This window comes from Oryx dammah, unplaced genomic scaffold, assembly GCF_014754425.2.
Source record: "Oryx dammah isolate SB20612 unplaced genomic scaffold, SCBI_Odam_1.1 HiC_scaffold_17, whole genome shotgun sequence".
Classification (NCBI taxonomy): Eukaryota; Metazoa; Chordata; class Mammalia; order Artiodactyla; family Bovidae; genus Oryx; species Oryx dammah.
The window spans coordinates 46,671,068-46,698,573 of record NW_024070201.1 but is presented as its reverse complement, the minus strand read 5'-3'; the positions used below and the strand labels follow the sequence as shown (position 1 = coordinate 46,698,573).

At 41.9% G+C, this 27,506-nt stretch overlaps 2 protein-coding genes across 2 annotated transcripts; both read left to right on the top strand.

Annotated features, from left to right (window-relative positions):
* Nucleotides 1-3,227: 3,227 nt before the first annotated feature.
* Nucleotides 3,228-21,383, top strand: TRIM6 (tripartite motif containing 6). Its single transcript, XM_040258579.1, has 8 exons — nucleotides 3,228-3,329; nucleotides 11,176-11,665; nucleotides 12,156-12,251; nucleotides 12,924-13,154; nucleotides 17,650-17,672; nucleotides 19,773-19,873; nucleotides 20,127-20,153; nucleotides 20,348-21,383. Exons 2-8 carry the CDS (start codon nucleotides 11,243-11,245, stop codon nucleotides 20,908-20,910), a joined length of 1,464 nt encoding a protein of 487 aa, XP_040114513.1. The 5' UTR covers nucleotides 3,228-3,329; nucleotides 11,176-11,242; the 3' UTR covers nucleotides 20,911-21,383.
* A 4,093-nt stretch (nucleotides 21,384-25,476) lies between these two features.
* LOC120876605 (olfactory receptor 52B4-like) lies at nucleotides 25,477-26,421 on the top strand. The gene has a single exon (XM_040258580.1). It carries the CDS (start codon nucleotides 25,477-25,479, stop codon nucleotides 26,419-26,421), a length of 945 nt encoding a protein of 314 aa, XP_040114514.1.
* Nucleotides 26,422-27,506: the final 1,085 nt, after the last annotated feature.

The following is a 27,506-nucleotide window of genomic DNA, read 5'->3' as shown; positions in this document are numbered from 1 at the left end:
GATATAGTTCACCAGACAAAGTGGCTGACACTTCCCACCCCAACCTCATCCATATATTCCTTTCTGGGGCACTTTTCAGTCCTGTGGGAGAAAAGAAAAACAGGTTCAATTCAGAAATCACAGAACATTGCCCCCTTTCAGAAAGGTTTAGTATTACAGTCATAAAAGCAAGAGCAGGGCCCAGGCAGATTATTCTAGTGAACCAACAGGGGTCATGAGAAGATAAAAAAATATTAACTCCAGGTTGCAGAGTCTGACAGACTTGTAGGAGACAAAGAGGAGTCTATATTATCTTCTTTCTGTGATCTGATCCCTGATAAGGAAGTCATGTACTTCCTTCCACAAGCGAATTCTGAATAATTAGTACATTATTCTACACTTATACACATATGAATACAGAAATGATCCCTGGCCTTGAAGAGTTCAATGTGTTATTCTTCAGCCTCTTGTTTCTTATCATTCCATACATAACTCCTTAGGGATATAATTACATTTTGTGGCTTGAACACCTGTACAGTGTGTTGACCCACAAATCTATAGTAAAATCTAGTGGCTACACTTTACTTGGAAGGGCTTCTCTGGTGGCTCAGAGGTTAAAGCATTTGCCTGAAATGAGGGAGACCCAGGTTCGATCCCTGGGTTGGGAAGACCCCCTGGAGAAGGAAATGGCAACCCACTCCAGTACTCTTGCCTGGAGAAACCCATGGAGGGAGGAGCCTGGTAGGCTACCATCCATGGGGTCACAAAGAGTCGGACACGACTGAGCGACTTCACTTCACTTCACACTTTACTTGGAACTCAGTTTTTTAATCTTATCTGAATGATATTCAAGATATGCTAGTTTGGTTTAAAAAACAGCAACAACAAATGTGCATTTTTTTTCCCAGAAAATTGCTTTGTCTCTGTAATTCCTCACCTTGTGAACAGCTTCACTGTCTATCCAATAGCTTAATGCAAAAATCAATCTTAGAAATTTGGAATTAAAATATACACACTGCTGTATATATAATAGGTAACCAACAAGGACCGACAGGGAGCCACACTAAATATCTTGTAATAACCTATAATGGAGGAGAATGTAAAAAAAGAATATATACATAAAACATACATATATGTGTGTATATTTATATATATGGGCTTCCCTGGTGGCTCAGATGGTAAAGAATCCGCCTGCAATGCAGGAGAGCTGGGTTCAATCCCTGGGTTGGGAAGATCCCCTGGAGAAGGGCATGGCAACCCTCTCCAGTATTCTTTCCTGGAGAATCCTCATGTACATAGGAGCCTAGTGGGCTACAGTCTATGGGGTTGCAAAGAGTTGGACATGACTGAGAAACTAAGCACAGCACAGCACAGCACAGCACAGCACACACACACAGAGACACACACACACATACATATATATATATATATATATATCTGAATCACTTTGCTATATATATGAAACACAGCATTGTAAATTAACTATATTTCAACAAAAATTTTAAATAGAAAAAATCAATTTCAGATTCCTCCTTCTTCCTCCAATATGCTGCAGTCAGTGGGCCTAATCATTCCATCTTAGCAACTTGTGAAAAGTGAAAGGGAAGTCGCTCAGTTGTGTCCGATTCTTCGTGACCCCATGGACTGCAGCCTACCAGGCTCCTCCGCCCATGGGATTTTCCAGGCAAGAGTACTGGAGTGGGGTGCCATTGCCTTCTCCAGGAAATAGATGAACAGATACATTACAGGACAACAGCTATTCATTACCTGATCTGCCAGTTAATTTTAGGCAAACAAATGTAAATTGGGGGTCTCAGAGTTTCTTTGTAAAGCAGATATTTCACCCTTCACTAACTTCTCTGTGATAAATTGAATTTCAAGTGCAAAAATCAAATCTATAAAGTCATATGAAGATATCTTTTTAAGGGTTGGGGTGAGTGGATTGGGCTTGAATAAAGTAGAGATTCAAAAACATGGAATAGGGTGAAGGAAATAAGAAAGATCAAGGAAAACTTGTTAGGAGAACTTGAAAGATAGACATTCTAAAAGCAGCAGTGTAACTTCTACCTTGAAATTCTGGAATAGCTATTCTCAAAAGAAAAACAGTTCAGAAAAAAAACGCAAGTTGTATTTAATGGAATGTTATAAACTCTTTGGTTTATTAATCCTCACGTTTTAAAAAAAGCTTTCGATGAAATGAATTTTGAGCTAATTCTTGAGCTAGATATCTTCATTCTTTTGAATCTATTCCTTGCTAGATACTACTCTTCTTTAATATCAAGGCTCTCTTGAACTATCTTTTTGGCTTTTTGCTCTGTTCCTTCAAGGTACTTTCCCTGGAAATATGTTTCTTCAGTTGGCTCCTTTGAGTATCAGCTCACATTTCTCTTCTTACTCGTATTTTTCATCTCTTAATTTTACCTTTTCTTCCAAATAAACATCATTAAGATCTTTCCTAATAAGAGTGAGTGTCCTGATGTACTTATCCTTAATTTCCACCTACACTTTGTCTTCAATTTCAGGAAGAGAAAACCAATTATTAACAAATTCATTGTCTTCTATCTATACTCAATAGAATCTAGTTAAGCAATTTTCCTCCAAATTAAAGCAATAATTAGACATTTATTTTCCCTGGATTTAGGCATTGTCTGTCACCTCCAGACCTCTTCAACCTGATCAGTGCAGCCAGGTGAGCTTTTCTTACTTAACATTTAGACATTGAAAATATTTCATTCCCAACTACACCCTACCATCTCTCTCTCTTTCACACACACACACATACACACACAAAACTCCTTAATGATTTCCCATCAATGTCAAGAAGAAACATGTACAGTCTCTCAGTTATATCAATTAAAATTAGATACAGTTATATCTGTAATACAAGTTCCAACTATATTCGTAATTTTAAATTGATAAACGTTAATGATCTTTTTGCAAAGCATGTCATTATAACGCCAAATTGTTATCTTTCCTTATTCGTATAACTTTATAAATACTTTTATTCAGATATTTTAATTGATATTTTAATATGGAGTACAGGTATGAGGATACTAACATTGACATGAGGTCAGAAAGCCAAACTGAAGACAAGCTACAAGTACCATCCCTGGCCTTCAGGAGTCGGCCGAGGCCTCACCGTTTGCGGTTCAACCGGTAAGCGGAACCGCCTTCTTGAAGCTGGATGCGGCCTTGGAGTGCGGGACCCAACGCGGCGCTGGACAAATCAGCAGCATCTCCTCCCCCCGGCCCCGCCCCCGCCCCTGCCCCTTTCCCCCTGACCCTTTCTGCCTCGGTGGCGGCGGCAGCAGCTGTAAATCCTCGGCTCTGATCCAAGTCACAGATTGCAGGTTGGTGAGCGAATCCATTTTCTGGCCAGCCGCCGCTGTCCCCACTCATGTTCAGAGTTGGACCCGTCCTACAGGTTGTTTGGGGGTGTTCGCGGGTGGAGGCCGACTGAGGGAGACCTCTGCAGTTTGGAGATGACTCAAGTTCAGGAAGGGAGTGAGGAAGAGACACCTTTGGAGCTGGGAGTAGCCTGTGTCAAGGTGGTAATGAAACTCTGATTCTGGAAGCTAAAGGATGTCGGGGAGTCACCTCTGAAAGTCCTGTTAGGGAATGACGTTGGGGAGTAACGGCCGACCTGGGGACTGGCTTGGATCCAGAGGTCAGCCGCCCCTCCCCCCTCTCCAGCTTTCCTGCTCCGGGAAGTGAGCGCCGTTTATCCTGCCCCCACCCCCACCCCTCGGCCCCTGAGGCCATGACTCCACCCGGAGCGAGTTGGGGGAAGAGCCTTCCGGACGCACTCAGTCGGACCTGCGGGCTGCGTGCAATTTCCCCGTAGCGGGCAAGGCGGCGCCCCGCTGAGCTCAGGCAAGACCTTTTCGTGAGCATTGTCTGTTCTTCAGAGACTATTTTAAAAGCCTTTCGTTTGCCTTGACTATCTGAAGCCTTTAGTGCCCTTCACCCGGAGATGTCTGCCCTCTGTGGCTGGACCACTTGAAGTGACGGGGCTGTAGAAGAAATGGGGTCCCTTCCCTTGTGGGGCTCATGATACAGATAATTTATCTTTATTTCTTTCTCATCCTCACTGCAAATGAGCTCAGCGAAATTAGAGACAGCGTTTAATCTGTCAATGAAGATAGAAGTGTGTGGTTAGGAGCACAGGAGCTGTGGCCAGAGTGCGGGGGCTCACCGTCAGCCTTGGCCACTTAAACCCAGCCTATGTGCTCCCTACTTGTTGCTTGAGCTTCAGCTTCTCTCTGTATAATGGACAGCGTCATATTTACATTCTAGAGTTTTGGTGAGGTTTAAGTGAGGCAGAAGTTTAAACACAGGAGAGTGCCTGAAAAAGTCGTAAATACTCAAATTATTAATCAAACTCAATGCCTACCTTAGAAAAGTAAGAAATCAAAATTTTGGGCAGAATACCGATTTACTGACTTTTACTCTGAAAGCCGTTTTAATATCGACTTGTGAGCTTTCATTCTAAAAGATGTTTCAGATCTAAGTATCAGTTCATTCTCTGCTCTTCCCCACCCACCTTCACCCCTTTCTATTTTGCACCCTAAATTGCAATTACCTGGGAAGAAAGCAGAGCTTCTGAGGACTTAATGTGCATACGAATCGCCTGAGATCTTATAAAAACGCAGATACTGAATTGATCTCTCTGAGGCCCAGAAATTCTGGATTCCAGTGAGGCAAGTTAGCAGACCACTTGACCATTTTCTGGAGGCTGCTTCTAACGTAACTGGTCCCACCCAGTCCTGGATTTGGCTTCTTTCATTTGCTAATTTGGGCTTCCCGGGTGTTGCTAGTGGTGAAGAACCGCCTGTCAATGCAGGAGAGACATAAGAGATGCGGGTTCGATCCCTGGGTGGGGAAGATCCCCTGGTGGAGGGCATGGCAATCCACTCCATAATTCTTGCCCGGGGAACTCTCACGGACAGAGGAGCCTGGCAAGCTACAGTTCATGGGGTCCTAAAGAGTTGGACCGGACTGTAGGACTTTCACTTTCATTTGCTAATTTGATCTTCTGAGCTCTTCCCCTTAGGCTCTGGTATCTGCTCTCACACAGTGGGGCTCATTTTTCTGCCACCCACACTGCTCTTGAGACATGGGACTCTGTTGGCTTTTCTTGTGTCATTTGGGCTGCATTGAGCAGTAGCCATTGGTGAAGGGCCTAATGGCATGTGGGCAGGGCTCACTCAAACCCTTATAACTGAATGTTAGCTGAGTCTGTTTTCTTCCTTTCGCCAGGTTCAACTTCATGACAAGAGACATCAACTCTTACATAATCTTTTCTGTTCAAGAATCTTACTCTGCCTTGAATATCTCAAGTAGAGCATTAGATGGAAAAGTTATATAGAATTATAGGGCCACATACATAATTTAAATTTTTCTATTGGCTTCATTAAAACATTAGAAGAAATTGACTTTAATATATTTAACTTCGTGCTCCCCAAATATATTTAGACAATGTAATCAATATTTTAAAATCCATTAAGGAAATGTTTTAGATTATTTTTTCTTACCAAATCTTTCTTACCAGATTATTTGCTTCTTACCAAATCTTCAGTGTGTATTTTATACTTAAAACATCTCATTTTCAATTAGCCACATCTCAGGTGCTCAGTAGCCACATGTGGCTACCGTGGTTGATAACACATTTCTAACTTGCGTTCAGAAGATCAGAAAATTAAGCCTCAGTTTTTCTCATTGCATTTCTTCTATTTTTTGTTAGATCTACTGAGTTGTCATTTACATTTAATAAGTTGGCAATTTTACAATTCCATCAGGTTTGACCATATATGTCCAGACAACACAGTCATGATATATATAGGGGATTTCCATCATACTCCATACTTTTTTGTGTCCCTTTGTAATTCATCCCCTTCTGGCAGCCCCGGGCCCTGGTATCCACTAGTCTGTTCTCAAATAGTAGACGTTTTTGTCGTTTTTAGGATTTCATATAAATGAAATCATACAGCACCCTATCCTTGCTGTCCAGTTTCTTTCATTTTGCATAATTCTTTTGAGATTGGTGTATATATCAGTACACCCATTTTATTGTTTGGTAATATGCACTGAGGTCATGGTTTCAGCTCACTAGATCCCTAGCAATGCCTTGTACTCACCTTACTTATCTCACAGATTGTTTTCTTGGTCTGGGGCACTTTCTCAGGCTCTTCTGTAACGGCTTGTTACTGGCAGGCAACTTGATATTTTTTTAATCTTATTAGACCCTCAAGAGGGGAAAACTGATGTCAATCTGTCGTCAAGAGGGGAAAATTGATGTCAATCTGTCACCAGATTCAGTGGGTCCACCACTTAGGGTGCATAGCCAATGGACCACCAAATACTGATTAAAGTAGAAGTGTTTCTTACTTGTGACAAGTAAGGAGACAGGGAGAAGCTCTCAAAAACTGTCTTTCTGAACAGCAGGATCAGGGAAGTTTTGTGTCTAGGGTGCATGGCTATTCATGAAATGGCAGGCTTGATCTTCCATGTAGTGTGGGTTTCTCTAGCTTGCCAAAAATGGAAAGCAAACAGGTGCTTGGTGGTTTGCTCACACTGTGGTTATCTTGTTGATTGGAATGCACTGTAACCTTTGTGAACTATCTGGTATTTGGAACTTTTTGCATCTTTTTGCAATGGTTAGTTTCTGCAAAACAATGCATACCTTGGTTTAACTTCATCAGTTCCCTGCTGCTGCCTAGCTAACAGATTTTGTTTTCTTAAATTTTGCCCACACTGAGCATGTTGTACACAGTGTACATCCACCTTTGCTGGGGGCCAGTCAAGAGACATAGAATTATATTTGCTCTCAGTCAGCCTATGGCCTACCTTGTACATGAGGGTCACAGCTGGAATCAGAGGTAGTGTACCTTCAAGTAGGCAGTGCCTCTGTCAGCTGGCTCTTCTTTGGTGACCCAAACTAGACTCCTAGGCCCATTCCTATATAGGCAACGGGAACATGTGGTTTCCAATGAGTGATTCAGTGTTGGAATACTATAAATAAATACTTTTACATTTCTTTAAAATTATGTGATTTAAGACAACAGTAATATAATTTAATGACTGAAAACTTTCAAGAATGAGAAGATATTTTTCAATGAGGACATCTATATTAATTAAGCACAGACAAAAAATAAAGTTAGGGTCAGTTCCAATATCTTGAGTTGTCTCATCAGAGAAGCTACTAGCTTCCCTAACTAACCCTTATGTGAAGCATGGGAAAATGACTGGGCTAGGTCCAGCTTTCTCACCTTGTTCTTCAGTTCAGTTCAGTCGCTCAGTCGTGTCCGACTCTTTGTGACACCATGAATCGCAATACGCCAGGCCTCCCTGTCATCACCAACTCCTGGAAATGCCATCTTATTAAATCTTGTAAATGACTTGAGATAGTGGATTTTTCTCCCCTAGGTCCAAAAGTAGGAGGAAGATATGAAAGGGGTGAGAAAGTGATGCATTCATCCTTATAACAAATACTCATATAGAGCTAGCCATTCATCAGATTTTGCTGTATCCCTGTTCCTGGTAAAAATATCAAAGAGGCTCTTTTCATCATGGTAGTAGGGCAGAGCACTAAAGATTGGCAAGCAATGGTGGTATAAATGTAGTGACAGCCAGTTTTTACTGAGACTCTTCTACACAGGCTCAGGTAATTTATGACAAGTGTGCTGTAAGGGAGGACTTGTCATCAGCAATTCACAAAATCACATCTCAGATCAGGAATTACCCCAGTGTTCCAGAACCAGAGACAGACAAATTCAGGATTCAGAGCTGCATCTGTGTTGCCCCAGTGGGCAGTGCCCTCTCTTCTCATCTCACGCTGTCAAGGAAAGGGAAGCATGGAGTCCCAGGGATGAGCCGTGAGGAATGAAGCAGAGCAGGGCTGGAGAAGGAGCCTGCAGGTAGCTTAGGAAGTGCTGTAGGATGCTTTCAAACATCAGAAGAAGGGAGCTGTCAGTTGCTGAATCAGTACAGCTGAAAAATGAGACAAGCACCAGTCAGGAGTGGGTAGAAACAACCTGAGCCACTTTGTGATCTGAGTGCCCTTGCAGGTAGTGTGTGGGGGTAGGGGGTGCATAAAGGAAACATTCTCTTCTTTTAAGGAGCAGACAACTGAGGTTTGGATTTGCATAAAACTAGATTATAACCTTTGCTTCATCAGTTATTCATTCCGAGATCTTTGGTAATTGAATATCTTTTTAAGAAGTTCACTTTTCACATTTGTAAAAAAAAAAAAAAAAGTGTTATCACATTTATCTGATTGAGTTATTATGGGATTAGATTCAGCCATTGCCTCTCACATAAAAAGCAATCAAAAAATGGTCTCTACGATTATTTTTTGTTTTCCACTATCCCTTGCAACAAATAACTTCATGAGTACATACTTGCTTGCATTAATAATGATTGTCTTTGCTCTGTGTTCAAAAGAGGATGTGTTTCCTGCTCACAGTCTGAGTGGTACACTTCCTTGTACTGGATTTATTTCAATCATCCCTATCTCTGCATATCAACTACAGCACCCTGCTTGACTCAGGTCTTTTCCCATAGCTGCCTTGTGTAAAACCTGTGGAGTTGGGAGAGCTCTGAACCAGAAGTCACAAGATAGCCTCTCCCTCTTTTTTTTTTTTCCTGTCATATGATTTTTTTAAATTGAGATACAGTTCATATACCATAAAACTCACCCTTTCAAGGTATACAAATAAGTTTTTTTTTTTTTAATCACAAAGGTGTTCACTAGCACCACTGTCTAATTCCAGAATATTTTCATCACCCCCCCAAAGTGATTGCAAATGCATTAGTAGTCATCCTCTGTGCCCCGTCCCACCAACTCTTGGCAACCACTAATCTACTTTGTGTGTCTATTCATTTACCTACTCCAGATTATTTTTACATTGTATGTATTTATGCTGCACTGGGTCTTCATTGCTTTTGCATGGGCTTTCTCTAGGTGCGGCAGGTGAGGGTTACTCTTCGTTTCGATGTGCTTCTCACTGTGGTGACTCCTCTGGTTGCGGAGCGCAGGCTCTTAGGTGCGTGGGCTTTGGAAGTTGCAGCATACGAGCTCAGCTGTGGCGTGTGATCTCTAGGGCACAGGCCCAGTAGTTGTGGCACGTGGACTTTGCTCCGCCGCATGTATAACCTTCCTGGACCAGGGGTCGAACCTGTGTCTCCTGCATTGTCAGGTGGATTCTCATCTACTGTGCCACCAAGGAAGTCCTAGACATTGCTTATAAAGAGGGTTCTATAATATGTGATCTTGTGTATTTGGTTTTACTCACTTAGCATGTTTTCACAGCTCATCCATGTTATTAAAGGTATCAATTCTTCATTCCTCTTTTTTCTCCATTTTTATCTTTTTCTCCTATCAGTGATTCTGAAATGCTTTCCCCAAATGCTATAAGACCTCTGTCCCAAACACCCCACCTGCATACTTCTGCCTAGGTCTGCTCTTAATGAATTATCCTATCCCTAGACCATATGTGACGTCAACTGCCCACCTGTCTCTTCCTCTCCCATTCACATGGGCCCCGTAAGCCTCCTGCTAGAGTTGTGGACAGCCCTGGTAAAGTCTTGTCCCCAAAGCACCAGGTCAATGCCGGACTTTGAGCACCCTTAAGACCATCTTTGCAGTCCATGGGGTCACAAAGAGTTGGACACGACTGAGCGACTAAACTGAACTGAACACCATCTTTCCTGGAGAAGGAAATTGCAATCTGCTCAGTATTCTTGCCTGGAGAATTCCATGGACAAAAGAGCCTGACAGGCTACAGTCCATGGGGTCGCAAACAGTCAGATATAACTAAGCACTAACACACACACACCATCTTTGGGGTTAAAGTTACAAGATTGAGGATGGAACTTTGAACTAGGACTCGACATGAAAAGTGTTGCCGGCTCTGTGATTTATAAGTTGTGTGATTTTTATAAAGTCACTTAGTTTCTCTGCTTATCAAAAGGCAAAAAAATAATTTATTCATAGTTTTCCTATGAGGGATAAAGCAGGGGAATATGGTTTTGAAATCACAACTGGTTATAAAAGTGTTGGTTGTAAAGATATGACATCATCTTATTGTCATTGTGATTTCTTTGGGTTTTTCTGGGAAAGTGACCATGAGAGATGAAAGGGCTCTGTGTAAAGCTCTGTTAGAAGGTGGTTGTGTCTTCCCAATAAATGATAACCTTTGAATTTGGAGATTAGATCCTGGAGAGCCATGCCAGCATGATGGCAAAGAGAGGTGAAGAAGCTGCTGAGAAAGATCTAATCATCTATGGAGAGATGAGGAGATTCTGGTTTTCTTCATCAAAAGTTGAGGACCTGTGTGTCAGGCACTGAGCTCATTCAGTAATAAGCAAAAGTCTCTGGTCTCATGGAGCTTATATTCCAGTGGGAGGATTCAGACAATTAAAGATGCATCTTGTTGTTTAGTTGCTTGGTCATGTCTGATTCTTTGTGACCCCATAAACTGTAACCCACCAGACTCCTCTGTCCATGGGATTTCCAGGCAAGAACACTGAAGGGGGTTGCCATTTCCTTCTCCAGGGGATCTTCCTGACCCAGGAACTTGCATCTCCTTCATTGGCAGGCAGGTTCTTTATCACTGAGCCATCAGGGAAGCCCCCCAAAAGAAATGTATTAGGTGGTGATAAAAAGAAAAATAAAGTCATTGAGTATATGAAAAGTGATGGTGTGGGTGGCTGTGCCTTCACTAGGCTTGATAGAGGAAACCCTTCTGGTGAGGAAACCCTTCTGGTAAGGAAACATGTAGGGAGAAAGTTGGAAGAAGTCAGAGAGTCATGTGGATACCAGGGTGAAGGGGCTTCCTTGCAGTAGGAACAGCAAGTGCAAGCATCCTGAGGGAGCAGCATGTTCTGGTGCTTTGAACATGGAGGATGTGTGTCATTGGGCTGAGAAAAGGTTAAAAAGATTGTGACTCACCCAAGTCCACTTCTCTCCAGGATCTCATTGTCCCTTTATCCAGTGAGTAAAAGGAAATTGTTTTATTACTATAATGAGGGTGCAGATTGATGTCTGATGTGAGACAGGGGCAAAGAACATGTTTGAAGTTAGAATGAGAAGTTCTCATTGCCCCAGTGCTTGACCTCTTTATCCAGAACAGTCAGCATCCCTTTGCCTCCCTCATTTCTTACCCTGAACCCTTTTTTGTTTGCCCATCTACCCAGGATTCCAAACGCAAGAAGTACCTTAGAAGTCAGGGCTGGGCAGGCAGAGGCCAGGAAAGTGGCTACAATGACTTCAGCAGTCCTGGTGGACATCCAAGATGAAGTGACCTGCCCCATCTGCCTGGAGCTCCTGACCGAACCCCTGAGCATAGACTGTGGACACAGCTTCTGCCAAGCCTGCATCACTGCAAACAACAAGGAGTCCATGCCTGGCCAAGAGGGCCAGAGCAGGTGTCCCGTGTGCCAGACCAGCTACTGGCTTGGGAATCTGCGGCCCAATCGGCACCTGGCCAACATAGCTGAGAGGCTCAGGGAGGTGATGTTGGGCTCAGGGAAGCAGCTGAAGGTGATTCTTTGTGCGCACCATGGAGAGAAACTCCAGCTTTTCTGTGAGGAGGATGGGAAGCTCATTTGCTGGCTTTGCGAACGGTCTCAGGAGCACCGTGGTCACCACACATTCCTCATGGAAGAGATAGCCCAGGAGTACCAGGTGGGTGCCCAGGTAGGGGGGAAGACAGGCAGGAACAGGCTGCTTGGTAGATTTTAACTTTTTTTTATGCTCTAATCTAATTTCTTTGTAGTCCTCCCATTTACCTAGAGGGTGAACCTAGAAAAAGCCCTTCTGACCCAGAGCAGAGACCGTCTCTGTCTTGCTTACCACGATCGGCTCTGCATGAGTAGAGACTGCTGAAGAAGGCCAGCAGGGGGCTAGACAGGGTGAGTGCAGGGGACATATTGGCAGTGAAAGTAAAGAACTTAAAGTGATTCCTGGTCAGGTGGTTCCCCCGCAGAAAAGAGAATGTACCTATTCTCACTGGTTTCCATCCCTTGTTTGTAAAAGGTAACTTTGACCTTCTCAGTTTTTCATTCCAGGGCTGGCATCTCCTGAGGTCAGCGTAATCTCTCCCCCATTCATTCTATGTCTCGGCACTGAGTGAGTTTGACACTTGACCCTACTTGACTTGATGTGTTTCTTCCAGGAGAAGTTCCAGGAGTCTCTGAAGAAGCTGAGGCAAGAGCAGCAGGAAGCTGAGAAATTAACAGCTGTTATCAGAGAGAAGAAGACATCCTGGAAGGTAAAAGATTCTTCTGAAGATGTCCTGGAACAGAAATCAAGCCAGGGCATGGGAGCTGAAGGCAAAGGAGACCTGGTTTTATCTGTTCCCCAGTTTGGCTAGATAAGCTTCCTTTTGCCCAGTTCTTCACTGCAAGCCTTCCAAACAAGCATATTGTTCTTGGTGCAGAGTAAGGGGGAGGGAAAGGGGAATAGAAATGAACATATCAAAGGGAATTTAGGTTTCTGAAGATAATCATATGGGAAAATAACCATAGTCGTTGGCAGCCCTTAATTAAGGATTCTGGACCTTGTTCTATAGTTTCAAAAGTTGGAAAAATAGGTCAGGCACAGGCCAATCATTCTTATATCAATATTGAAAACTGGAAGAGGAGGCTGATGCCTAGGCCTGACAGGCCAGGAAAGGTGTTTAGAATCTAAACCACCCCCAGGAATCAAAGTCTCTGTCTTAGAAGCCTAGATAAGGCAGCCTGGGGCCAGTGGCCTGAGAAGAGCTGAAAGGAGAACAGAAAGAGCAGGTTCTGCAGAGCCTACTCCCTCATTTGTTCCTCCAACCCAGTGAGAGCTTCCAGGAAAGCAGTGCAGAGCCTGCCTCCCTCGCCTCTCCACCCCTTATACAGGAGACCCTCAGCTCAGCAGACTAGCAGCCTCTTTCTTTTCCATGTTCCTTAAGAATCAGGTGGAACCTGAGAGACACAGGATCCAGAAACAATTTGATCAGTTGAGGAGCATCCTGGACAAAGAGGAGCAGCGACAGCTGAAGAAGCTGGAGGAGGAGGAGAGGAGGGGGCTGAACATCATAGCGGAAGCTGAGGTCGAGCTGGTCCAGCAGAGCCAGTCCCTGAGAGAGCTCATCTCAGACCTGGAGCACCGTTGTCAGGGGTCAGCAACAGAGCTCCTGCAGGTAAGAATGGGAAAGGGGCCAAGACCAAGAGAAAATAACCCTCCTTCCCTTCTGAGACTCCTATCCTGGTAAAGGAAAGAAAAAAATTTCCTTTGATCATATATCGCCTCTTCGCTATTTAGACAGTTCAAGGTTTATCCATGGATAAAGCACAGGATAATTAAAAGTACAAATGCTAAGGTTTGTTTCATATTTCCTATGTATAAAGGATACTCCAAAAGTTAAATTAATACTATGTCAAAGATCTTGTATAGTGAGTGATATTTTATAGCATCATTTCTCAGTCTTGGTGCTATTGACCTCTGATGCTGTGTTGGGATTGGCCAGGTTCCTTTCACCCAGATTAGTCACAGGCATACACAACCAAACTCAAGTACTTTAGAGATTTTTTTATGTAATCACCAACTCTTCTTTGCTGTGACTCTGTTCTATAGGACGGAATCATTGAACATGTTATAATCAAACAGAGCTTTTGAGGAACAAAGAAAGAACTCTGGTTTCTGTGTGTATATAGACTGGGAGAGTGCAAGCTGTCAAATCCAGAAATCTGATAGAGAGATTTGAACTGAGGTGGAAATCTGAGTGGCTATTTCTTCATAGAGTGAATAGTGTGACTGTTAAGTTGAAGCAGGTTGTACCTTGAGACATTCTGAAACCTTCAGCCTATTCCTTCTTTTCTGTTTGGTTTCTTGCTTTCCTCTTGCTGTCTTTCCTAGTGGAATAATTATTTCTTTACTTATTCTTGGGCCCTAGTATTGGGGTCAGTTCAGTTCAGTCACTCAGCCGTGTCTGACTCTTTGCAACCCCAGCACTCCAGGCCTCCCTGTCCATCGCAACTTCCAGAGTTTACTCAAACTCACATCCATTGAGTCAGTGATGCCATCCAACCATGTCATCCTCTGTCGTCCCCTTCTCTTTCTGCCTTCAATCTTTCTCAGCATCAGGGATCAGGGTCTTCTCAAATAAATCAGTTCTTCACATCAGGTGGCCAAAGTATTGGAGTTTTAGCTTCAGCATCAGTCCTTCCAATCTCCTTTAGGATGGACTAGTTGGATCTCCTTACAGTCCATAGTTCACAAGCATCAGTTCTTTGGTGCTCACCTTTCTTTATAGTCCAACTCTCACATCCATACATGACTACTGGAAAAACCATAGCTTTGACTAGACAGACCTTTGTTGGCAAAGTAATGTCTCTGCTTTTTAATATACTGTCTAGGTTGGTCATAACTTTTCTTCTAAGGAGCAAGTGTCTTTTAATTTCACGGCTGCAGTCACCATCTGCAGTGATTTTGGAGCCCGAGAAAATAAAGTCAGCCACTGCTTCCACTGTTTCCCTATCTATTTGCCATGAAGTGATGGGACCAGATGCCATGATCTTAGATTTCTGAATGTTGAGCTTTAAGCCAACTTTTTCACTTTCCTCTTTCACTTTCATCAACAGGCTCTTTAGTTCTTCTTCACTTTCTGCCATAAGGGTGGTGTCATCTGCATATCTGAGGTTCTTGATATTTCTCCTGGCAATCTTGATTCCAGCTTGTGCTTCTTCCAGTCCAGCATTTCTCATGATATACTCTGCATAGAAGTTAAATAAGCAGGGTGACAATATACAGCCTTGATGTACTCCTTTTCCTATTTGGAACCAGTCTGTTGTTCCATGTCCAGTTCTAACTGTTGCTTCCTGACCTGCATACAGGTTTCTCAAAGGGCAGATCAAGTAGTCTGGTATTCCCATCTCTTTCAGATTTTTTCCACAGTTTGTTGTGGTCTACACAGTCAAAGGCTTTGTCATCATCAATAAAACAGAAGTAGATGTTCTTCTGGAACTCTCTTGCTTTTTCGATGATCCAACAGATGTTGGCAATTTGATCTCTGGTTCCTCTGCCTATTCTAAATCCAGCTTGAACATCTGGAAATTCATGGTTCATGTACTGCTGAAGCCCGGCTTGGATAATTTTGAGTATTACTTTACTAGCATGTGAGATGAGTACAATTATGTGGTAGTTTGAGCATTCTTTGGCATTGCCTTTCTTTGGGATTGGAATGAAAACTGACCTTTTCCAGTCCTGTGACCACTGCTGAGTTTTCCAAATTTTCTGGCATATTGAATGTAGCACTTTCGCAGCATCATCTTTTAGGATTTGAAACAGCTGGAATTCCATCACCTCCACTAGCTATGTTCATACTGGGATCATGGGGTAGTTCATAGTAGGGTCATGGGGTAGTTCATATCGGGGTCATGGGGTCGTTATTTTCCACCACTTGGAGCTTTTCCTTATTCACTGCTTCCAGTTTCATGTCTTTAGCTTATTCTTCTTGCTTTCTCCTTCATCTTTTATGTTGGGTTGCCCTAATGCTTGCTTCTAACCCTGCTTATTCTAACCCTTTTACAAGTGTCCTCAAACTGAAAACATTGCTTCATAAGTACAAATGGATAATCAGTTTGTTTAATTGTTAGTTGAGCCCCCTGCTCGACTCTTCTACCCAGAACACCCAATGGTCATTTTAACGAGAGTGTTATCTTAGTCAGTTTTCGCAGAACTTGCCCATCACAAACACTTCCTCCTCCTCTTTTCTGTATCTGTTTAACATTGTTGCCCATGAAGATTTGACAGCTGGACACATACCTGCAGCTTTCAAGTTTCAAAATGTGAACCCTGAGAATAAAGCTAAGAGGAAAAGGCACAAAGTGGCACCCTGACTTGATCATTTGAGTGTCTTATTATAAGTATGCCTTAAGATTAGTACAGCCTTGGGACTCCCCTGGTAGTCCAGTGGTTAAGATTCCTTGCTTCCACTGCAGGGGGTGCAGGTTCAATCCCTGGTCAAGGAACTTAAGATCCCACATGCAGTGTGATATGGCAAAAAAAAAAAAAAAAAATTTACGAACCTGAATCTACATCTGCCACTTTATATATTCAAGCCAGTTTGAGTTGTGTTTTTACAAGATATAACCAAAAATAGCTCCACTACTATGAAAATAGTTATTCTTGTATTGCACAGATCAAACCATTGGCCTTTTCTTCTACTGAATTGAAATGTATAGAGCAGAAGTTAGAAAGGTTATTTAAGAGGCCCTGAGATGAGAGTTGGACTGTGAAGAAGGCTGAGCGCCGAAGAATTGATGCTTTTGAACTGTGGTGTTGGAGAAGACTCTTGAGAGTCCCTTGGACTGCAAGGAGATCCAACCAGTCCATTGTGAAGGAGATCAGCCCTGGGATTTCTTTGGAAGGAATGATGCTAAAGCTGAAACTGCAGTACTTTGGCCACCTCATGCAAAGAGTTGACTCATTGGAAAAGACTCTGATGCTGGGAGGGATTGGGGGCAGGAGGAGAAGGGGACGACAGAGGATGAAATGGATGGATGGCATCACTGACTCGATGGATGTGAGTCTTTGTGAACTCCGGGAGTTGGTGATGGACAGGGAGGCCTGGAGTACTGCGGTTCATGGGGTCTCAAAGAGTCAGACACGACTGAGCGACTGAACTGAACTGAACTGAGGTAATTCTACTCGAATGAATCAGGCAGTGGTGGTGATGATAGTAAAGAGCAGTGGCTAAAAGAAGTTGAGGGTGTTAGATGGACTACTTTGGTCTAAGATAGGATGTTGGGGTGAATATCAGTTTTTAGGACAGTACTTTGTCTACCTTTGGTGACTGAATGCTGATGTCATTGAAAAAGATGGAAAGTAACAGAAGAGGCTTTATGGTTGCAGAAAAAGTAAGTTTTCTTTCAGACAACTTGAAATTGTGATTCCTGTGGCTTATGTTGTTGTTCTAGTCACTAAGTCGTATCTGACTCTTTGTGACCCCATGGACTGTAGCCTGCCAGGTTTCTCTGTCCATGGGATTTCCCAGGCAGGAATACTGGAATGGGTTGCCATTTCCTTCTCCAGGGGGTCTTCCTGACCCAGGGGATTGAACCCGCATCTCTTGCACTGGCAGGTAGATTCTTTACCACTGAGTCACTAGGGAAGCCTGTATCTCATGTACTGGGGTATATAAAAGAAATGTGAGCATCATCAAAAGGTGTGTGTGCTGAAATCAAGAAAAATACAAAGTCAGCAAAGCAACATAGAGGGTTAGGGGAGGTGGGATTTGAGAACCAGCCACATTTAAGGTCTTGTATCCTCAGCAACCTGCATGTAAGCATCTAGATCACAGAAATTAGGACTTAGTCATGTAAGAGCATCTTGGACCAGGCACAGTGCCTGGCAAATAATAGATGATGTACATATATAACATCACACACATACACACACATTTATAAAGATAAATGCACTATAGCATGAGTCGAATCATTTCCTGATATGCCTGGATAGGGCCTCAGGGAGAGTCTGCTTTGAGTTCTTGCCTCTGCTTTGTGGCCTCCGTATTGGATCACCTCTATCCCCAACATATCCTGGGGCGGTGAGGGTGGGATGATAGACATGGATGTGGCTGTAGTAGAGGACAAGATCTCTTGCTCCTTGTCTTAACCTCTCTCTTTCTTTTCTAGGATGTGAGTGATGTTGCAAAAAGGTATGTATAGAACATGAAGTGGTTCCCTTGGGTTGACAGAAGATTCCTATACCCTGTTAAGAGGGTTAGGAAGCTCCTATAGTTGTTATCTTACAGTCAATGAGAAAGGAAAAAAAGTCACCAGGCAGGGAAGATTTAGGACTGTGGTATCTTGAATTGCTTAGCATGAGAATTTGGGGTCCTCCAGAATAAAGGGAATGGCTTGGTTTCTATGTTAGGAGAAATTGGGTTGTGGTAGATCACAAATTGAGGATGGTGGTGTCCTTAATCAAGGGTTACAGTATCACCGACTCACCTTGTACCTTGTGATAAAACAAACTTCTGTATACCTGCTTCCAGCCCTCATTCCAGTACTTTATAGCTACCTAAAAATACACAGCGATTTTCTTTGCCCATATACTTTATTAGAGGGAAATTTCCCATTTGCACTTTTTTTTCAGGGTTCAGGAATCAACTCTAGGGACCTCTGCTTAAGTTTCCCTTTCTTGGCTTTGGAACAATGCATACCTTGCTACCAAGTTTTCCTCAGACTAGCATTTTTCTCAGTTACAATAAAAACATAGACTGAGGTCTTGAAAAAGGTGACTTTGGTCCTGGAACAAGAACATACTCTGTATCACTTACTGTAGAATTTCATTCTTCAAGGTGACCCCTAAAGTTGCCCACATACCTGGTACCTTGAGGCTCTTACGGACATGTGACCTGTGGAGCCTGTTGTCCCTTTGGAAGTTTTCACTCTCAGTCTGGAGGTGAGGACATTTCCTTTCTCCAACTGAGGTAACATTCCCAGAGACTAAGGGACTGTTCTGAAGGTCTTTCTCCCTAGGCATCTGTAAGACATTAAGATGTAAACCACAGACTCTTCAGAGGGAACCCCTTGTCTGATAACTGTGAAAACCGCATAGCAGGTCCTGATGTCCTGCCTGTCCACACAGATATCTGTAGACTCTCTAAGAAGGCACTGATGTTTTAAATATTTTGTGTCTTTTTTAGAGGTAGCAAAAAACTTCCCAACCATTATTTTATTTAATATTATACAGTCTCTGGGCTTCCCAGGTGGCTCAAGAGGTAAAGAATCTGCCAGTGCAGAAGATGTGGATTCAATCCCTGGGTCAGGAAGGTCCTCTAAGGAGGAAATAGCAACCCACTTCAGTATTCTTGCCTGGAGAATCCCATGGACAGAGGAGCCTGGCAGGCTACAGCCGATGGGGTTGCAAAGAGTCGGACACGACTTAGTGACTTAGCATGCATTCAGGCTCTAGGATGCAAAGAAGGAAAAATTGTTGTGTTTCACAAAACAACAAACCGAACAAAGAAACCAAAATGAGGCTTTGAGGGATAAATCCTATCAACTTTTTAAAAAATTGTTATATAGTTGAATCAAAAGAGTATATTAGTTTAAGATGTACCACATATGAGTCAATATTTTCATACATTATATTCCATTTAAAGTTAATCTAAAATATTGGCCATATTCCCCATTCTGTACAAAAGATACATGCACCCCAGTATTCATTGCAGCACTGTTTACAATAGCCAAGATGTGGAAGCATCCTAAGTGTTCATCAACAGTTGACTGAATAAAGATGTGGTGTAGATATTAATAGATAGATATAGATACAGAGACAGATAGAGATACCATTTTTGTGACTCTGTGCTCAGTCGTGTCCAACTCTGTGCAACCCCATGGACTGTAGCCCTCCAGGCTCCTCTGTCCATGGGATTCTCCAAGCAAGAATACTGGAGCAGGTTGCCATGCCCTCCTCCAGGGGGTCTTCCCGACCCAGGGATCAAACCTGTGTTAGTTGCATCTCCTGCATTGGCAGGCACATTCTTTACTACTGGTGCCACCTGGGAAACCCAGATACAGGTGCTACACAGTCATTAAAGAAAGCATGAAAATCTTACCAGCATGTACACATATGGTGAGAAGCTAGTTTTTAGTACAGGTCTTCTGGCTCCTATGCCAGACCTCTTTGCAGAATGATGCTAATTTTCTTCAGGAAAGAATGTTGAAGTTCACCAGTGGGCCTGGGACACAGGAATTAGAGGCACCCAAGTTTAGCAGTGTTGGAGTTTCATAGTGTCTTTTCTCTCTAGGAGTGAGTTCTGGACCCTGAAGAAGCCAGAGGCTCTCCCCACCAAGTTGAAGAGTATGTTTCGAGCTCCAGATCTGAAAAAGATGCTTCGAGTGTTTAGAGGTGAGGAGTTTCAGGGAACAGAGTTTGGATGGGGGATCATGGTGGTAGTAGGAAGTGAAAAGAATGGAGGGCGTGGTTGGTATTTGGGAACAGTGGCAGAGGGAGGGACACGGTATGCTGAGGAAGATGCGGTTCATACTTAAAAGGGGAATGAAGCGGCCAGCTCACAACCGTAGAGAATCCCCAACACTCCCCTCACCCAAGGGGCGGCAGACCTGAGACTGCTGGTGTGATTGACTCTTTGTCGTTACAGAGCTGACAGATGTCCAGAGCTACTGGGGTAAGTAGAAACTGTGGCCTCTTTAAGCTGAGGTGTGCTTATCCTCCCCACTCATAGCCACACACACTCTCAGATATGTGGTGTCGCTATTCCCCCCACCACCATTTCCTCCCACTCATAACCTGTGTTTCCTCTTCTCAGAGTCATAAGACCATGTACCCACCCTCTGCTGATGCTGTACTTTTCTCCCACAGTGGACGTGACCCTGAATCCACACACGGCTAATTTAAATCTTGTCCTGTCTAAGAACCGGAGGCAGGTGCGATTTGTGGGCGCTCAGCTGTCCGGGTCTCATCTGGAAGAGCATTACGGCTGTGGTGTCCTGGGCTCTCAGCACTTCTCCTCAGGGAAGCATTACTGGGAGGTAGATGTGGCCAAGAAGACTGACTGGATCCTGGGGGTGTGCAGTGATTCAATGGGACCTGCTTTCTCTTTCAACCAGTTTGCAAACAATCGGAATGTTTACTCCCGATACCAGCCTCAAAGTGGGTACTGGGTGATTGGATTACATCACAAGCATGAATACAGAGCCCACGAGGAATCGTCCACTTCCCTGCTCTTATCCATGACAGTGCCCCCTCGCCGAGTTGGGGTGTTCTTAGACTATGATGCCGGCACAGTCTCCTTTTACAATGTCACCAACCATGGCTTCCCCATCTATACCTTCTCTAAGTATTACTTTCCTACAACCCTCTGTCCGTATTTTAATCCTTGCAACTGTGTGTTCCCGATGACTCTGCGTCGCCCAAGCTCTTAAACATTCTGAGTTGATACCTTGTACTCCAAGTCTCTCCTGCATCTCAGTTTATCCTTTCTTTTCTGTTGACCATTTGGTGAAGATTTTTCTTTGTTGATGCAGTATTAGAAAATACTGTTCTATCTGATGTCAGTTTATGTACTGAATGGAAAATTTTCAACATATATTGTGTCTATAATTATTGAGATAATTACATGTCATTTTTATTCTGTCACTGAGTATATTGATATGTTTTCGTTTTTAAAACCAACACACATTTCTGGAATAAACCACTATTATTCATAAGCAATACTGGATTTGTCTTTGCTCATATGTTGTTTAGGTTTTGTTTTCATCTCTGTTTATAAAATAAATTGACCTGTAACTTTATATTCCTGTAACATTGTTGTCAGCTTTTATAAAATGCAATATATGAGCATAGAAATTGCTGGGTTTCTTGTGTAAGTATATATAAAATTGAGTGCTAAAATCCACTGAGTGCTTTTTTTGTATGTAAGTATATAAGATTGAGTGCTAAAACATTAATTTCTGTAGTTTTAAATTCAATTTAAAGAAAGGTTCTAACTTCAATTTTCACTACAAACTGTGGATTTTAGAAATCTAAGGTACTAATTGAAAAAAAAAATTATTCTAAATGGGTTGAAATAAAAACAGGGGAGAGGAAGAAAATGACCAATCCAATACAGATTTTTCTGCCACAATGTGGGGAAAATGTAAAGAGAAAATAATCAATATAAAGCACTTTTCGGAAGAGAATGATTTCTTCTAGTTTCTTCATACCTCCTTTTCTTTATGTTCATGAACAGCTTGTGAATAAGTGCCTTTGGTAGACAGGTGCTGTATGCTTTTTGAGTCAACTATAAAATTATGATGAGGTGGCTGTGAGGATGGAAACAAATATCAAGGAGTTGAATATCAAGAGCTTGGCTGTCCATTATGGTAGCCAAGAGGTTCAGGTGGCTCTTGAACACTTGTCTGAATTGAGCTGTATCATACATATAAATTGCACACTAAGATTTTAAAGACAGTTCAAAAAAATAAATATCTTTCACATTATGGATAGCAATGAGAGGCTTCCCAAGTGGCTCAAGAGGTGAAGAATCTGCCTGCCGTGCAGACGACCTGGCTTTGATCTCGGTCAGGAAGATTCCCTGGAGAAGGGAATGGCTACCTACTAGGCTCCTCCATCCATGGGATTTGCCAGGCAAGAGTAATGGAGTGGGTTGCTGTATACATTGCTAGTAACAATAAAAAACTGTGCAATCACTATGAGGGAATTTTCAATATCTAGTAAAACTAGTATACAAATGCAATTATTGTTTGACCAAGGTAATTGTGTTTCTAGTAATTAACTGTAAGATTTATTAATAGAATTACCCAACTAAAGAAAAAATAAAAAATGAAAAGATTCTTTGATAATAATGCAACCATATCTCAAGATCACATGTAGTTGGGACCCCAAAGTAAAATGAGACTGAAATCTGGCAGATTAGGTAAAAATCATAAATTTACATGTTCAAAACTCTTGCAAAACTTCAGAGTATAAAAAACAAGGAACGCTACATCTAGATACATCACAATCAAAAATTAACATAAATTGAAAATACTCAATGCAGTTAAAGGAGGCAGGGAAGAGAAACACAAATGTCCAAGTTAATAAAGACTCACGACTCTTCTATGAATTGTTAAGCATGCACTTTTATATTGTCTCAGGTAATAGTTAAACATAATTCATGACTCAAATTTGAAACTTATAAAAACTCAGGCGATGAATACTGTATAACTTCAATGGAATTCTTTTCATGACTAGCAAAACATTAAAAATCATTGGTGCCTTCAAATTACAACTATATTCCTGTTGAAAATAGATTTCATATTAATTAAAATAAACCTGCAGCAAGGCTAGATTAGGTGGGAAAAGCTTTTATATCAGAAAAACCTGAGAAAAGCAAAAATGCAGAGAAGTAGAAGAAAGAGTGGCAGATAGGCAATGGTCATAGAGATTTAGCCCACTTGGGAAGAGGGTGAGGCTTCTAGAGACAGCTCTATCCCTGGAGTCCTGATGTGCTTCCCTCAAGGGCTCCATAAAGGAAGATAAACAACCCTACTCCTGACCGTCACATAACAGATCACCTGTCTGTCTGATTCTATAGTCTCAGCCAAAAGGTGGTGAGTTAATTCAACATCTGTTGAGTGGGTTGTTTTCCAGAATCAAGGAAGGACTGTGTGTGTGTGTTACTTGCTCTATCGTGTCCAACTCTGAGACCCCATGGACTAGCTCGCTAGGCTCCTCTGTCCATGGAATTCCTCAGGCAAGAATACTGGAGTGGGTTGCCATTCCCTTCTCTGGGAGATCTTCCCAACTCAGGGATTAAACACAGGTCTCCTGCGTTGCAGCAGATTCTTTACCATTTGAGCCACCAGGGAAGACCCAGATAAGGACTGGGGCAGTGTCATGCCCCAGACAGGCCGGCAGGGACAGGACTCTGGGAGACTATTGATATATGTGGACAAGGAGTGGTAAAGACCAGAGGCGCAGATCTGATTGGTAATAGCAGATGTGGGGAATGGAATCTGGAAAGGGATATTGAAAGCATGTAGGGGCTAGATGAAGGATCCTGAAGTGTGGTAAATAATGAGAAACAATGCAATAAATGACAAATATCCTAATAATTAGATGAGAGATGAGAAAACAGAAAACATATTTACTTAGACTATAGTCTCCTCTTGGAAAACTGTGAAAGGAGCCCTGAGAATGGCAGGAGACTGTGGTCACCTACCCTGTACCAGACATTTTAAGGAGCTTTGAGGAAACAATCAGGGAATCTCGAAAGATATGAGAACTAGGAGCCAATTTTCCTCCCCAGAATGATAAATCAGAGACACCAAGAGGAGGAGCTGGAGTGGAAGAAATAATGAGCATAAAATATACCTTAGCCACTGAGCTAGATATTTTAAGATATCCCTTAAATATTCTCAGAAACCCCAAGAAGAGGGTATTCATTGTTTGGCTCTATTTCTCTTCATTCTATGAAAGGTAGAGCGCCATGGCTGTCTTCTCAGAGGTATCATCTGGGTCTATGACACCTAGAACATTTTACAAAATTGATCTGCTTACATATCTACCATTCTCTCAAATCATCTGTCTAAATAGGACTCAGGCACCTGGTATGATGCCTGAAATATAGTCACTGCTCAAAATATACTTGTTGAATGATTAAGCTCATGGATGAAGAAAAGTGTTTAGTAGGAAGTAATTGTTGAAATCATATATTCATTTCTATCAACTGAAGAATCTTCCCCATACCAACTACTGCAACCCCCTGCCCTCCAGCAATAAATACTTTCTTTTTCCAATTTCATTTATTTCTAAGTTTAGCCCTTTAAGGTGGGAACATCAGGGGTGGCTCATCTCTACCATGGAAACCCTGTCTATGTAACCCCTTAAAACTTTCATGACTCCCTTCACAAGTAAGCAAACTGTAGGTAGTGAAGTTAGAAGATTTAAATTCATTTCTATCAGTTGTTGATTGTGAAATTTGACAGGTGATTCACAGTCTCTGAGTCTCACTTTTCTTAGGTGTGAAACAGAGATAACATCCACTTCCTAGAGTGGATTTCTACTCCCTACATGAAGAATACATAACATAACCTGCATACTACAATCCCTGGTATAAAACAATGCTTAATAAATATCAGTGATGTTTTGTGTCTTTATTATATTTAGATCCATTCTACTTCTGGAATATGAATAATCTTTTAGCAGCAGACTCTTCAGTCAAGTGCTAATAAACTTTCACAGGTAATCATTCTAAACTAGTATAATTGTTATACACTACTTGCTTCAAGACATCTAATGGCTACTCCCCACGTAAAAGATGGAGTCTAAGTGTAAGTTGTGATCAAGGCCTTTAACAATCATGGATATCTGCCTGTACAACCCCCTGTGAAAATCTTAAGTACCTGTTACTATATGCTGGAAGTGTTCCAGGAGCTTCCTTTATTGCAGTGATCTATATATTTACCTTGTGTTGTGTTATTATATGTTTCACTTCTCATTCATAATTTATGATAAGCTCATCATTTCAAGGTCAAGTTCAAGTATCAATATGCTAACAGGTTTATCAGACATGAATACTAATATCTTCCTTGTACTTAAATTTTCTCTTTGAAAGAGAAATACATATAATTGCATCTCTTTGTTTAGTTGGAGGTAAGTGTAGTTGGCTATCACTCAATGGTGTGCAGACCATATTCTTTCACCCTTGCCTATTTCCTATGATTTGCATGTTCAAAAAAAGATGGAGAGTGTGAGACAGGCCAACAGCTCCTGGTATATTTGTCACAAAGTGTGTTTGTATGGTGTGGTGGTTTAGTTGCTAAGTTGTGTCTTACTCTTGCAACTCCTTGGACTGTAGCCTGCCGGACTCCTCTGTCCGTGGAATTCTTCAGGCAACAATACTGGAGGGTGTTTGTATGATTCCTGTTAATAAATATATTAAAGAATATATGTTTTCCTCAATCTCTGTGAATAGGAAGTGCAGTCCCATGTCATCTGCTCCAGGTATGACTGCTTCTAACCACAGCAGTGTTAGCCACACAGTCTCCCACTTGCTGGGCATCCCTGGCCTTGAGGACCAGCATGTGTGGATCTCCATCCCCTTCTTCATTTCCTATGTCATCACCCTGCTTGGGAACAGCCTGCTTGTCTTCATTATCTTCATGGAACGGAGCCTCCATGAACCCATGTACCTCTTCCTCTACATGCTGGCTGGAGCAGACCTTGTCCTCTCCACGTGCACAGTCCCTCAGGCCTTGGCCATTTTCTGGTTCAATATGAGGGAGATCTCCCTGGATCGCTGCATCACTCAACTCTTCTTCATCCATTCCACCTTCATCTCTGAGTCGGGGATCTTGCTGGTGATGGCATTTGACTGCTACATTGCCATATGCTACCCACTGAGATACACCACTATTCTTACACACACACTAACTGGGAAAATCGGTGTGATTGCCTTTCTGAGAAGTTATTGTACAATTTTCCCCATAATATTTCTTTTGAAAAGGTTGACTTTTTGCCAAAATAATGTCATTCCACACACCTATTGTGAACATATTGGCTTGGCCAAATATGCTTGTAATGACATTCGAGTGAACATCTGGTATGGGTTTTCTGTCCTCATGTTAACAGTGGTCTTAGATGTCCTAATAATTTTTGTTTCTTACATTCTGATTCTCCATGCTGTCTTCCACATCCCTTCCCAAGATGCTCGTCACAAGGCTCTCAACACGTGTGGCTCCCATGTCTGTGTCATCATTCTCTTTTATGGGCCTGGAATCTTCACAATCCTTGCTCAGAGGTTTGGCCGCCACATTCCACCTCATATCCACATCTTGTTGGCTAATGTCTGCATGCTTGCTCCACCTATGCTGAATCCCATCATTTATGGGATCAAGACCAAGCAAATCCGGGAGCAGGTAGCTCATGTGTTGTTTATAAAGAAGAAATAACTTTAGCATAACATGTGAGTTTTCAGAATCTCTAGGTATCTGTGAAGAAGTCTATGGAAGTGGTGGGAGGGATCAGCTGAAACACTAGGAAACAGCTCAGTGAGTCCTGTCTGAGAACAAGTTCACCCCGAGATTGCAGAATTTAGTTTTATGTTGTCAAAACAACCTGGCAGAGTGAAGCCATGTTTGACTAAGTAAGCAACTTCCTTCAAAGACCCTGGAACAGGATGGATTGATTTTCAGAAGTCATCTATAATTAATAACGCTATAGTATAATCTTCAGAATTAGATGAAGTAGGAACAGTGTTCTAGCTTGGGATTTTGCTCAGCTACACCTAACTGAGTTTCTCCCACTCTGAAACAAACCTCTTTTACATACAAACCGCTGTGCCTCAGTATCTCTCATTCTAGCTACATAACATTCTTAGAATCAGTGATTCCTGGATTTTACAGTTATTCCTATTATTATATCATAATTTATATCCTATTGACATGCATGTCTATAATAAGAGGATGTAAATACAAATATATGTGTTTCACATTTTGTAGAACAACTCTTGAGGAGACTGAGGAGATTGAGAATGATCTGAGAAAAATAGCATATTGTACATAGTTCTATTTTAATACATCTTTGACTAAAATCTATAGTTTTTGTAGAAAACGTTAGAAAAAAGAAAAACATGAAATGAAACTCATGGACTCATAAACTAAACAGCTCTTAAGCAATTTTATCATTAAATTTTTTTTCTATAGTTGTAATCTGTATCTATATACTTATATATCTATGTCTGTCTCCATCTGTATCTAAATCTATATCTTAATCTGTGTCTGTACTTTGTTTCCTTCTGAATCTATTTTTAGCTTTATCTATCCTTGTGCTATAAGGAAATATTATGATACATGTATAGATTATGGATGATACTATATACATGGTCTATAACATCTTTTTTTCTGGCAGAACATTGCTGATACTGGGAACAAAAGTCAACAAAAAGCTTAACTTTTTGCCAAAATAATGTCATTCTACACTGCTTTTGTGAACATTTTGGCTTTGCCAAGTATGCTTGTAATGACATTTGAGTGAA

Bases quoted from the DNA above. Each gene is read 5' to 3' on its own strand.
- LOC120876605 (XM_040258580.1), top strand. From the start codon at position 25,477: ATGACTGCTTCTAACCACAGCAGTGTTAGCCACACAGTCTCCCACTTG.
- TRIM6 (XM_040258579.1), top strand. From the start codon at position 11,243: ATGACTTCAGCAGTCCTGGTGGACATCCAAGATGAAGTGACCTGCCCC. The intron at 11,666-12,155 runs GTGGGTGCCCAG...TGTTTCTTCCAG, and splicing joins AGATAGCCCAGGAGTACCAG to GAGAAGTTCCAGGAGTCTCT. The intron at 12,252-12,923 runs GTAAAAGATTCT...ATGTTCCTTAAG, and splicing joins AGAAGAAGACATCCTGGAAG to AATCAGGTGGAACCTGAGAG.